Below are 13,240 nucleotides of genomic sequence, written 5' to 3'. Positions count from 1 at the left end.
TTTCTTTAAATTGGAAACATGAATCCAAGAGTCAGTGCCTTTAATTTGGTCACACGTTGATTAGTGAAGAGGGCCTGAAATTCTAGAGGGATAAGGTAGGAAGGAAAAGGTAAATGTTTTAATTTTTTTTTTTTTTTTAGAAAGGCATAATTTACCAAATTGCTATAGGTCAGTCATAGGTAGCTTGGGAGAAAAAAAACCTTATATCTGGAAACCAGTAATATTTCATATAGAGTCACAAAATTATAATCATCCATATTACTTCATTTAGTCCATGTTCTTAAGTCTTACTGACCTTGATATTTCTGCTATTTTTTTTTTAAGATCTTATTTATTTATTTATTTTAGAGAGAGGGGAAGGGAAGGCGGGAGAGAGACATCAGCCGGTTGCCTCCCACATGCCCCCAACCGGGGACCTGGCCTGCGACCCAGGCCTGTGCCCTGACTGGGAATCAATCTGGCAACCCTCCGGTTCACAGGCCAGCGCTCAATCCACTGAGCCACACCAGCCAGGGCTTGTTGACAGTTTTATGATCCAGTTTTCCTTAGCGTTCTCTAAATCTTTACTCAGTTCAGTGTCATGCTTTTAAGTTATCAGAAACCTGGAGCTTAGCACACTTGTCAGGGTTTGTTTTTATGAATCTCTGAAGACAAAACACACTGGTAGGAACATTTTTGTCAAAGCATCAGGCTGAAACAATAACTGTCTGCAAATGACAAGACTTAAAACGGCCGCAGTGAGAGGCCGATGGGAGTCCTCATATATACACATATAAATGATGTAATTGACTTAGCAATCCATCTCATTCTTAGTTTGACCATATAAAATATTTTTTCTCCAAAAAAAAAAAAAAAAAAATCCTCCACAAACCTTCTGCAACATGCATATACCTTTCTGATTTTGTCCTATTATGTTCTTTACATTTTTTTATCCTCACCCAGGGACATGTTTTTCATTGCTTGTAGAGAGAGAGAAAGGAAAGGAGGGAGGGAGGGAGGGAGGGAGAGAGGGAGAGAAGCATCAATGAGCTGCCTTCTCACATGTGTCCCGACCAGGATCAAACCCGAAACCTGGGTATGTGCCCTGCCCAGGTATTGAACCCGCGACCTTTCCGTCTGTCGAGAACACTCTAACCAACCGAGCCACTCTGGCCAGGGCTTCTTTCTTATTTTGAAACATTTTTTGCAGGGGACAAAATTTCCCTTTTTCTTTTTTTACCAAAAAACAAAAACAAAAGCCACCCCCCCCCAACCCCGTCAGGTTCTCTGTATCCTTCTTTGTCCAAAAAACACGCTCCATTTCCCTGCCCTCAGCACCAGTGCACCTCCATGCGTCATACCTTCTACTGAAAACATGCATCGTATTTTTTCACGTACCGTCATTTTGTTTTATCCATTTTAGTTTTTAGTAGTTTTATAAAGGACCTTAGCTCTTTTAGAAATTAATTTTAGCAAGTTTGCATTTTTAAAAGGTCTCTCTTTTATTTTTTTATTTTTAATTTTTAAGATGTTATGTATTTATTTTTAGAGAGAGAGGAAGAAAGGGAGAGAGAGGGAAAGAAACATCCATGTGTGGTTGCCTCTCACACACCTCCAACTGGGGACCTGGCCCACAGCCCAGGCCTGTGCCCTGACTGGGAATCAAACTGATGACCCTTTGGTTTGCAGGCCAGCACTCAACCCACTGAGCCACACCAGCCAGAGCAAAGGTCTCTCTTTTTCAGTCTCTGTGGACAGTGTTTTGGTTAGTTCCTGGGTGTTTACATTTCAAAGACATGATAAGAGTCATAACTTTAAGACTAAGTTTTTTAGTATTATACTAGGACATTGTTAGAGTTTTATATAATTTTTAGAACATTTATATTAGTAACATATCTACATAAATATAATGAAAGGTTTCATATCATTTAACAACGTCTCCCATGTAATTTAACATACAAAGTAAGCCTAATTAGTTTATCATTTCTGTTTTATATAGGGAGAGTGTAAATATTTTGAGGTGTTTCAGGGGCCCTCTGGGACACCTGGAAGTTATTCTTAGGTCAGTAAGACTTAATTTAGAGTCTGATTTTGGGAAGTTTGTTAAACATATCAAAAAACTTAAAACATTTAGTCAAATAGATTAATCATAGGTCATTGTGGATCAATACTCAGTGAAATAATACTTAATTATCCATGTAACCCAAGTGAGGATAAAAAGGTTCAAAGACAAATACAGAAGATTAGTAGTTATAGGCAAATTTTTAGCCCTTTTAACACTAATAAGACTCAGTTTACTTAAGTAGTAAAGACCTGGTGATAAAAAACAAAGGAAATCATTTTAATAAAACATATAATCTTTGCTTTCCCTTTATAATTTGTTATGAAGAGCATACCAATAGTACAGGAAAATGTTGTTCTTTTAGTAGAGAAATGCCACTAAGTTTTAGCTTCACATAAACATAAGCTTGATATTAAAGTTTGTAACCTTTATAATACCAACTTAATTTTAGCAGCTGAACTATAAGAGGTAAAATTCTGAAATAAACAAGACAAAATTGTTTTCATTTCCCTTAATGAGAACATATTTTTGTACATTATCTTTTACTGAAAACTTTAACTAATTTTCCCCGTTCTCCACAAGGTTGCTTTAGGCGCTGTGCAAAGGGCATTTTGCCCCGTTTCCACACCCCAGAGGTCTCAGGCGGAAGCCGGCAGTCCCTCCGGGGCAGCAGCTCCGGCTCCATTTGGAAGTGGCTCTGTTTATATTTTTATTTACAGTCCTTACTCCCTCTGCTTCTCCCACCTCCGTCATCCGAATCCCATAGGTCAGCCCTTTGCTCCTTCTTCTGGTGCAAGCGACCCTCTGCTTTTGGGGTGATGGCTCCAGCCTCTTCCCCGGGTCCCCTTCCCCGTCTCTCTGGAAAATGCAGGAAATATTGGGGAAGAAAACACGCCCTCCTGCCCTCTGTGGAGCTGAGGGAAATGACCCTCAAAGGTCAAATCCGCCAGTGACGCCACACGTGGGAAGTTCAAGGTGCTATGGGACAGGACAGCGGCTGAGAGCCCGGGAGACAAGGTGTCCTTTGCCATTTTACACGGGGGGGCCCAGGGCCCTCATCTATTTGCAGCATGGGCAGGAGGGGTCCATGGTAGTAAGAGCAGCCTCTCACAGGCCTCTGCCCGGTACAGGACAGCGGCATGTCCTGCTCTGTGTCTGCCTGTTCTTCTGAGACTGTCAGTCCCAGGCAGGTGGGCTCGTCAGACCCGGCCTGCACAGGCCCAGTGCTGTTTGATCGTCTCCGCCCAGACCCCAGATGGAGCCTCTCACCCCAGGAGCCTGACAAAGGCCCACCTGGACCAGGCTTGAGTCAGGCTCCTCTGACCCCTCTGCTCTCCGCCCCGTGGCCGCGCCCAGTATCAGCGAGTCCCCACCCTTGAGTTTCCTCACCCTGCCCTGCCTTCAGCAAGAATCCTGTCAAGTCAGTTTCGTAGGAAGCCCCTACTCTCACTGTCTCTGCTGGCAGTCTTACTTCTACACCCCCCGCCGCGCCCACCAGGAGAGACTGTTCCGTGACTTGACTGCTCCCTGAGGCAAGAACAGGACCCGGGCCAGAGGGCAGATTGCTTACTCAACCCCCCGTAGAGACTGATCCCAGCTGGCCTTGCTCCCGCCTCCGTCGGCCCCCTCCTCTGCCTCCTGTTGGATGCCGGCTCGTGGACCTGCCGGGAGGCTGACCTGGTCAAGCGTGTAAAGTAATTTCTGTGCCTGGTAGCCTTCCTGTACTCGTATCCATGACTAACTGCCCCCCTTACCTATGTAATTCTTTGGCCGCTGCCAAGCAGTGTAGGGATCTGTCGGGTCTTGCAGTGCCCAGGTCACATGCCTCCTGTGTAAGTTTCCTTTAATAAACTCTATTAATTACCAGACTGGAGCAACAGCCTCTTTCTTTGGTGCCACCCTGCACGTGCAGAGGTAGGGCCTCCAGCCTGGGGACTTCCCCTGGGCCTGCGTGTACGGACACCTGCTCCCCGCTCTCCTTTGCTGCCCGATCTTTCCCCAATGACAACGGTCCTCAGTCAGTCTCCCTTCTCATGTTAACAAGCATTGGAGCAGCTTTCCAAAGCAAGCCCCTGCCCAGAATCCCAGCTGTCTGAGGATTTGGGGGTGGCGTCCGGGTCCCACCCCCTGTCCGGAGGGGCCTACAGTGTGTGTGGCAGCATTTGAAGCTTGTGGGCAAAGTGACTGGACCTCCTAAGCAGGCCAGCTGCCCAGGAGGGAGTCTGAGCCCAGGAGAAGGGGCTGGGCCTGCTCCTGTGCTGACGGGTTAATTCGCTGAGGCTGGGAGGCGAGTGGATGGTCACTCATTACCGAGGGCCCAGGTCAAGGAGCTGGGTGGTGTCCGGCCACTTATGTAACTGTGAGCATATATAGGGCACAGGCCTGTGGGACTCTTGCCCACCTGGCAGCTCAGCTTCCTCTCAGCATGAAGGTGGCTGTGGTGAGTCCCCAGACCCGCACAGACCGGTCCTGCTGCCCACTGGCCGGTGGCCGGCTGCCCCTTGTGGGAAGCGGCAGCAGCCCCTTTCCCCGCTGGTTTCCGCCAGCCCGCACCTCCTCCTGGGTCCAGCTGAGCGAGGGTCAGCGAGCCAAGCCCCGGGCTCCCATGCCCCCAGGCCTGGGCAGGAGAGGCGCCTGGGCTCTCCGCTCCGTCACAGCATCACCGGGGAGTAGGCACCGGCTGCCTTTCACTCTGTGGAGTAGGACTCGCCGAGGCTGCGGGCGGATGTGGGTGTGCGGCGGAGGGACAGTGCCTGGAGTGACCACCGGCCTTAGCTAGTCTTGTGCCCCTGGTGGGGGGGTGTCCCTACTTCCTCATAGAGCTGACGTCACAGTGAAATGGGTTCAATCCCCACCCAACCAGGGTCCAGACCCTTCCCTGGTCTACAGGCCTGAGGCAGACCCCGAGGCAGCCAAGGACAAGGGCAGCTTCCGCAACTACACCGTGAGCACCTCGCCCTGCCCCCACCCACATGCCCAGCCCACTGCCCGCCCCAGCGCCCCAGCCCTTCCCAGGGGAGGGCGACACCATCCTTAGCGCGGGTTCGGGCCCAGCCCTCTGGGAAGCCCCCGTTCACACCTATGAGGCCGGCCGTGGGGGAGAGGAGGCAATGCGCCCCTGGGTGCCCAGCGTGGCGACTGACCCTCTGGCTTGCAGTCCGGCCCACTCCTGGACCGCGTCTTCGCCACCTACAAGCTCATGCACACGCATCAGACAGTGGGCTTCGTCAGGAAGAAGGTACCTGGCCGACTCCTCTGGGCCGCCCCGCCGAGAGGTGGGGTGGACAGAAAGGGCTGGGCCCTGGTCTACCCGGGACCCCGCTGACCTTGCCCTTCCTGGCCTAGCACGCCCAGTTCACGAACTTCTCCTACAAGAAAATGACTGTCATGGAGGCGGTGGACCTGCTGGACGGGCTGGTGGACGAGTCGGACCCAGACGTGGACTTCCCCAACTCCTTCCATGCCTTCCAGACGGCCGAGGGCATAAGGAAGGCCCACCCGGACAAGGGTGCGCCCCGGCTGTGGTGGGCGAGGTGCTGCCTGCAGGGCTGGGGTGGGGGTGGGCGGCAGAGAGCAGGCCGTGCCCACACCCTGCCCAAGCCTGTTCTTCCCTTGCCCTGGCCCAGCATCCCACTAGCCCGCCTCGTTCCTCTCCCCCCAGACTGGTTCCACCTTGTAGGGCTCCTGCATGACCTGGGGAAGGTCCTGGCTCTGGCAGGGGAGCCCCAGGTGAGGGCAGGGATGGAGGGCGGTTGGCAGGGCCGGGCCGGGACAGCCTCAGCCCTGGGGTCAGGGAAACACTGGGTGGGCAGCCTGTCATCCCCACCCACAGCCGCCTGTCCCTCCCCAGTGGGCTGTCGTTGGAGACACCTTCCCAGTTGGCTGCCGTCCCCAGGCCTCTGTGGTTTTCTGTGACTCCACCTTCCAGGACAACCCTGACCTCCAGGACCCTCGATACAGGTGCCCCTCCACACGCTGGCCCTTCCCGTCCCAGGTGCTTCTGAGCCCTCACCCCCCTCTCTCCCTGCAGCTCGGAGCTCGGCCTGTACCAGCCGCACTGTGGCCTTGACAACGTCCTCATGTCCTGGGGCCACGACGGTGAGGCTGGACAGAGGCGGGCGGCAGGGACAGGCGGCCCGTGGTGGGGGCCACCCCTCTGGGTTCCTGGTGGTGACCCTCTCTCTCCCACAGAGTACATGTACCAGATGATGAAGTTCAACAAGTTCTCCCTGCCCCCAGAGGTAGGTGGGGGGCGGGGCCCCACTGAGAGCCCAGCCCGCCTGGCGGGGCCCATGCTGGGTGTGGCTTCTTCCTGTCCCCAGGCCTTCTACATGATCCGGTTTCACTCCTTCTACCCCTGGCACACCGGGGGCGACTACCAGCAGCTGTGCAGTGAGCAGGACCTCGCCATGCTGCCCTGGGTGCAGGAGTTCAAGTACAGCCCTCGCCCTGGGCGCTGGGAGGGGTTGGGGGCGGGACTGGGGGGCTTCTCCACCAGTCACTGTCCCTTCCTTGACCTGCAGCAAATTTGACCTGTACACCAAGTGTCCCGACCTGCCAGATGTGGACAAGCTTCGCCCGTACTACCAGGGGCTCATTGACAAGTACTGTCCCGGGGTCCTGAGCTGGTGACCGGCTTGCCCACCCTGCTCAGCCCCGGCCCAGTGCTCCAGGGTGGCAGCCACTGTCAGGCCCAGGTACACCCCACACAACCTCTCTGAAGGACTCCAAACACCCACCTGAGCTCTGCGCTCCCCACCCCAGTGGCCTCTCACTTGGTGGCAATAAAGACCTTGAAGCACGGCCTGGGGCTGGTAGCTCAGGTGTTGAGAGCGTCATCCTGATGTCCCAAGGTTGTGGGTTCAGTCCCTGTTCAGAGCACATACAGGGATCAGCCAGCTAATGCATGAATGGATGGAACAACAAATCGAGGTCTGTCTGTCTCTCTCTAAATCAATTAAGAAAAAAAAAGCCGTTCACGTAGCTGGAGTCTGACCCTCACTGGACCGTGGTCTGCTGTGGCTGCAGGGCAGCCTGCGTGCAGGGGGCAGCCTGTGGCCTCTTGGGTGTGTGTCCTGTTGCCTGTTGCCACAAATGTCCTCCCAGCTCCCGCATCAAAACCTGGGGTGACCCTAGTCACCCCCTTTTTCAAAACAGTCCCCAAGCCCTTTGGGTTCAGTCTCCTTAAAAAACAAAACAAAACAGCCCTGGCTGGTGGGGCTCCGTGTATTGAATGCCCACCTGTGAACCAAAAGGTCGTTGGTTCGATTCCCAGTCAGGGCACTTGCCTGGGGTGTGGGCCAGATCATACTTCTGGGCGTGCAAGAGGCAACCAATCAAACAGCAATGTTTCTCTCCCCTCTTCCTCCCTCCCTTGCCCTCTCTCTGAAAGTAAATAAATAAAATCTTTAAAAAACAAAACACTTCATAGCTAAAAGAAGGCACTACAGAAACACAGAACAAGGATAATTGCTGTGAACATGACCCATGAATAGACACCCCAGCCCTCCCGGTAGCCCATGTGCAGCCCCACCTTGGCTCAGCGAATCACCTCACTTCATGTGGTTTCATCCCCCGTGTGTGCCCCCAAGACCACAGCTTAGCTGGCTTCCCCTCTACCCACCCCCCACCCCAAGCAGTTTATTCCTTTGAAGGAAGTGGCTCATTTGTCTCACAGAATTTCCTTCTGTCCAAATTTGCTGATGGCAGCCCCACAGTATCTATTAATATTTCCTTGGTATTTCCTGCTAATTGGTAAATAAATGTAGAGGCCCGATCCGATCCAGGTTTGGCTTGTTGGGGGCAAGAGCACTTCAGAGGGGGTGGCGGGTTCTCTAAAGGAGGCTCAGGCTCTGTCAGTTTCATCTAAGGACACCCTTCCCCGCCACAGGCTGGCTGGCCAGCCCAGGCCGCATCCTGGCCTCACTCCTCCTGTGTCCCCTGCACAGCCCCAGAAGCTCCTCCTGCTGCTCACTGGTGATCGCTGGTGCAGGAAAGGTAACTCGTCTTTCTCTTAGCTTCCCAGAGTGCAACATCCTTCAATGGCGATCAAGTCGTCTGTTTTTGTGTTATGAACATACGGTTTCAGCACATTCATGCGTCAGTTCACTGAATTATTGTCCTCACTGGTGCTCAGATGGTCCCATCCTCACGGGGCCGTGACGGGACCACAGCCGCCTCTGGGGGTGGCTTGCTGTCTGTCTGCTGTGACAAGACACCCAGACTCTTAGTTTCCTGTGTATGATGCAATGAATTATCACAAACTTGGTGGGTTGAAACAACAGAAATTTATTCCCTCAACTTCCTGAAGCCAGAACTCTGAGGTCAAGGTGTCGGCAGGGCTTGCTCCCCCAAGGGGCTCCTGGGAGGCTCCTTGCTTTTTCCGGCTTCAGGTGGCTGCCAGCATCCTGGGGCCTGGCTGTATCTCTGCTCCGCCTTCACATGGCCTCTTCTCTGTGTCTGCCTCCCTCTGCTCCTCTCTTATAAAGATATTTCTCATGGCATCCAGGTCCCCCCCCAACCCCCAATGATAATCCAGGATGATCTCAAGATCTTTAACTTAATCTTATCTGCAAGATGCGTTTTCCAAATAAGGTCACATTCACAAGTTCTAAGGGTGTGACGTGGACCATGTTTGGGGACCATTTATCAGCTCCCACAGAGGCTGCCCCAGACCCAGACTCTCTCCAAGGAGCCCTGGCTTCTTTGAGTGAGAAACAGTATTTCAAATCCACATGTTGGGGCTGAAGACTCAGCCACCTCTTGCACAGCCACCTCCGCTGTGACCCCCGGTTGAGACCATTGAAGGTGCCGTTGCCCTCCCCGCCCTGCTCAGGCCGCTGCACATCCAAGCCCTTCCTTCCCGCCCAAACGCCACCCTGGCCTCCCCGTGTTTCCCGGAGCTGCTGTGTGCTGGCGTCAGGAGAGAAAGGGCTCAAGTGTGTTTCAGAGACTTTGCCAAAGCGCTTCTCCTCTCACGTGCATCCCTCAGAAAACTCCTGTTTGCCCTGGGCTCCCTCGCACTGCCACTAGGCAGCCTCCCAGGTGTGAGCAGCTGTCCTTCTCCGCTGCCCCGTCCAAGCCTGTGAGATCAGGCAGGGCAGGTGCAGGGCATGGAGAGGATCCCCCTGGAGCTGCTCCCTGGCGTGTGTGGGGCGCTGGAGAGGCAGGAAGGAGGGCTCTGAGCCTGGACCGGACCTGGGCAATGGGGCCGCGGGTGGCACACCTCAGGGTGGATGGGCCTCTGCCTTCCTGAGACCTGGGAGGAGTAAGGTCTCAGAGAAGGGAGGGTGGGGGAAAGGGAAGTGAGTCCCAGAGCTGGGCGTAGGGAGGGGGGTGTACTTGGCGGGCTGCCCCTCTGGGTCCAGAGTTGCCATCCCGGTGCCAGCGCTGGGGAGCCTCCCCAGTGCAGAGCAGGAGCAGCCGCCTCTGCCCCTGTCCCTGGGCCCTCAGAGCCTCTTCGTGCCCCGTGCAGACCCTAAGCTGGCCACCTCCATGAAGGCCCAGGGACCCATATTTCTGCACCCAGGGCGCCGCCGTTCCACCGCCCAGGCCCTTTTGCCTCCCTGCACGCACCTGGCCCCCAGCTCTCCCTGTGCAACTAGACGGCAGCGCCCCCCCCCCATCTATTTCCCCGCCTGGGGCTCAGGCCGTGCAGCACCCTTCTCGTCGGCACTGTTTCTCTTTAAACGAGCCCGTGGGCCCTGGGAAAGCGGGCTGCAAGGAACGGACTTCGAGAAGCCTGGGGTTTGTGTCCCGGCCGCTTACGGGCTGGAAACCTGGCCGTCATGCCCCGCAGGAGCAGCTGATTACAGCCTTCGCTACTCGGGATGGAAGAGCCTGCTGAAGGTGCGAAGACGGACCCACGGAACCGCATCCCCTCTCCTCCCCATCATTTACGGGGCTGCGCGGCAGGAAGAGGAGGCGCTCCCGCCCTGCAACCACGCAGCCAATGAGAGGCGGCCGCAGCTCGGCCAATGAGAGGCGGCCGCAGCTCGGCCAATGAGAGGCGGCCGCAGCTCGGCCAATGAGCAGCCACGACGCTCCCAGCCCCCCGAGGCGGCCCCGCTGAGCGCCCCTCCGCTGCGAGGGGACGCTCCTCTCCCCGTTGCTCTGGGGCTTGCCCGTGGTTTGCCGTGAGGTCGCCTTCCGAGTTGCAATTCTTTGTTTTCCCGAATGAACCCATTTTGCTGAAGGAACGTCTTTTTGCTTAAGGGCAGCACGGGCCAGGCTATGCGGGCTGGGAGCAAGCCCTAGAGGCAGGGGGGCCGCTTCTAAAGGTACAGACGGCCCGAGGAAACACCGTGAGTTCAAATCCCGGAACTCCGGCCCAGCCTCGAGGCTTATTGTGCCCGGACAGCAGGTCTCAGAGTACGGGCTGCAGCTGCCTGGCTGCGCCGGAAGCCCTTCCAGGGTCTGGAAAGTCAGTGCTATTTTACTGGACGGAGACACGGCCCTTTCCACGGAGCTGACGCTCGCGGTGATGACGTAAGCGCGGTCCCGTCGTGGCCGAGACGGCTGCCGGCCTGCACGAATCCAGAGGGTGGCCCCATGGGCTAGTTTTGATTATGTCCTTCAAGGTCACACACTCCCTTAAAAAAAGATCAGTTCAGAGTGTCTGACGGAGTAGTAGAAGTTACTGTTCTCGTTTCTCCATCCCTGAGAACGGGGCTGTCTAATTTTTCGATGGGCACAGGAGACCCCTTCTGCTGAGTGCTGACCTCGGCGGCTGCCTGGAGGGAAAGCACTTGAGTGACTGAGTTTCCAGCTTAACCAGTTTTACCTGGAAGGACTGATAGACAAACTGTAGTCATTAAGCCTTCGGTAGTTGCAGGCGTTTTCTTAAACATGAATAAAGGGAGCCTCTTACCTCCAGGAAAACAATGACAGCATTTGCTGCCAATGATAAAATTTAGCTTTTAAGCAAAAATCAGGATTCGGGAAAACCTGTGTGTAATGGAAGCCCAGAGAGCTGACTTTGTAATGCAAGTGCCCGACTTAAGCTCTGACTGCAGAAGCCCCCATTTCAAAGAGGCAGGACCTCCCAGAGGCCCCGAAATCAACAGACGGTGCAGCCACAGGACTAGATAAAAGCACAGCCAACGCCCCCCAACCCGGGCTCCTTCGTTTTGAGAGACATTGTTTGATTTTGATAACTGATCATTTCAGCTACTTGTCTTTTTTCTCTTCCTGCACTCTAAATACCCGTCTTAGGCTTTAACTAACCTCGCTGTGTGCACCCTGGCAGGGCCTGGAAGTAATAAACCTTTTTTTTTTTTTCAAAGCTATTGATGAAGGGCGCCTTGCAAGCATAGTGACCACAAGGCTCCGTCTGGTGGTAACTTTGGTTTGGGAAGGGAAGATGGCAGGGGACCTCCCTTGGGCCCGACTGAGTGCCACCCAGGCCTTTCTGGCTAATAGTGCTACTGTCCGTAGGTTGAGACCAGCAGGTGTGTTCACTAGTGTGAACTTGATAGCTTACTCATGCTTAAAGGTTTTTCTGATGAGATCAATGGTTAGAGTAATGAATGTGGTTTGGGGGAGTTGTACAATGGGACATGTCAACATTTGGAAGATCTGTATAATTCAATGAGCCAATATCTTTCAAATGACCAACATATGATACTCCAAAATCATGCTACATGCACCGATGGATTTTCATGAGAACGAAAAGCTCACTGGTATGGTTTCAAATCCCAAACTGCAATGGACCCCTAAGAAACTACTACTTAGTGTCTTAACGTGGTATTAGAATATCCTCAATGATCTGAGAAGGCTTCTGAACTATGCTTCCCCTTTTCCAACAACATATGTGTGTCAGGCCAGATTTTCTTCACATGTTTCGACCAAAAAAATATTGGAACTGATTGACCAGAAGCAGATATGAAAAGTCAGGCATTAAAGATTACATTGCATCCTGGCTGGTGTGGCTCAGAGGATTGAGCGCCGGCCTGCGAAACAAAGAGCAACCAGTTGGATTCCCCAGTCAGGGCACAGGCCTGGGTTGCGGGCCAGGTCCCTGGTTGGGGGTGTGTGAGAGGCAACCACACATTGGTGTTTCTCTTCCTCTTTTTCTCCCTCCCTTTCCCTCTCTCTAAAAATAAATACATAAAATCTTTTTAAAAATTACATTGCAGAAACACAACACCACGCCACTCTTCTCACTTAATACTTCGGGAAATGCAGTTAATTTTCATTCAAATATTTGTTATTATTGGGACATGGTATGAATTTAGTTTTATGGGTTTCTTTTTTTTTTTTTTTGTTGGAAGGAGACTGGCAGCATTACTACCGAGTTATACTGCTAATTAACCTTCAACTATTTGTATAGCACGTAAGAAATAACACTGTTCACACATCCAAGAAAGCAGGTCAATGAAATGTGCACTAGTTTTATGTTTAATTAAGATTATGGGGACTTTCTCAGTCCTCCATAATTTTTAAGACTTAAAGGGGTCCTGCACCGGGTGACTAAGTCCACAGATGCCAGTCAACTTCTCCGCAGGACCCTGCCCCTCGGTCCACGGGCTCCTCGAGGGCAGAGGAGGAGGTCACGTGGGAGTTGTCATCCAGCTCAGGGGCCCCCTGCATGGCCACACCAGAGCCAGAGCATGCACCTCGCCCAAGGGGAGCAGTCAGGCGCCGCGGTGGCTAGGGATTTGACGTTAACACACTTTGTGTGTGTTTGGACTTGCTGCCCCCGTCCCCTGCGCTTCCTCTGGCATCGTCGTCCATTGCCCAGGTAGCCTGCACAGCGCTGCTTCTGCCCAAGGTCCTTCTTCACAGTGAAGACCTGTGACCCCAGGTCAGCAGCCTGATGAATAGTGGCTGGTCAGCAGTTTGGCGACAGCACCCTTGCGAGTCAGGATGCAGCAAACACCGCGTGTCGAGACCGCAGTTGCGCGTGGCGTCCCGGAGCCATCAGGTGAGTGCGCCTCACTCCCGCCCCAGCGCCCCCGGTGAAACTCTTGCTGCCTGCGCCGGTGACGGGGTGACGCTGCGCTGTTCCCAGGGAAGCAAAGCTTCCTCTCAGACACGCAGCAGCGCTTCGCTTGAGCTGGACGGGGCCAGCCACGCGGCTGCTCTGAGCGCCTCCGCCCCTGGCTGAGCGGGTCAGGAGGGCGTGACCCGCGCTTCTACCCCCATCCCCGCACCGAGCGGCTGCCGTACACGTCCGAGGCTGGCAGGGTGCGCCGAACA

The 13,240-nt window shown here is 53.9% G+C and overlaps 1 protein-coding gene and 1 non-coding gene across 2 annotated transcripts; one reads left to right on the top strand and one right to left on the bottom strand.

Annotated features, from left to right (window-relative positions):
- Window positions 1-4,433: 4,433 nt before the first annotated feature.
- On the top strand, window positions 4,434-6,844 carry MIOX (myo-inositol oxygenase). The gene is made up of 10 exons (XM_090272208.1): window positions 4,434-4,481; window positions 4,905-4,985; window positions 5,199-5,279; window positions 5,387-5,549; window positions 5,703-5,770; window positions 5,892-6,001; window positions 6,072-6,139; window positions 6,233-6,282; window positions 6,364-6,476; window positions 6,565-6,844. Exons 1-10 carry the CDS (start codon window positions 4,467-4,469, stop codon window positions 6,671-6,673), a joined length of 858 nt encoding a protein of 285 aa, XP_090128334.1. The 5' UTR covers window positions 4,434-4,466; the 3' UTR covers window positions 6,674-6,844.
- Window positions 6,845-12,300: 5,456 nt separating this feature from the next.
- On the bottom strand, window positions 12,301-12,428 carry LOC150010845 (small nucleolar RNA SNORA19). The gene has a single exon (XR_016511011.1). It is a non-coding gene; the product is annotated as a small nucleolar RNA SNORA19 (small nucleolar RNA).
- Window positions 12,429-13,240: the final 812 nt, after the last annotated feature.

The sequence above is a fragment of the Furipterus horrens genome, unplaced genomic scaffold, assembly GCF_987537825.1.
Source record: "Furipterus horrens unplaced genomic scaffold, mFurHor1.1.pri manual_scaffold_4, whole genome shotgun sequence".
Classification (NCBI taxonomy): domain Eukaryota; kingdom Metazoa; phylum Chordata; class Mammalia; order Chiroptera; family Furipteridae; genus Furipterus; species Furipterus horrens.
The sequence above is the reverse complement of the archived record's forward strand: the minus strand, read 5'-3'. Positions and strand labels throughout refer to the sequence as shown.

Bases quoted from the DNA above. Each gene is read 5' to 3' on its own strand.
- MIOX (XM_090272208.1), top strand. The intron at 5,771-5,891 runs GTGAGGGCAGGG...GTCCCTCCCCAG, and splicing joins CTCTGGCAGGGGAGCCCCAG to TGGGCTGTCGTTGGAGACAC. The intron at 6,140-6,232 runs GTGAGGCTGGAC...TCTCTCCCACAG, and splicing joins CATGTCCTGGGGCCACGACG to AGTACATGTACCAGATGATG.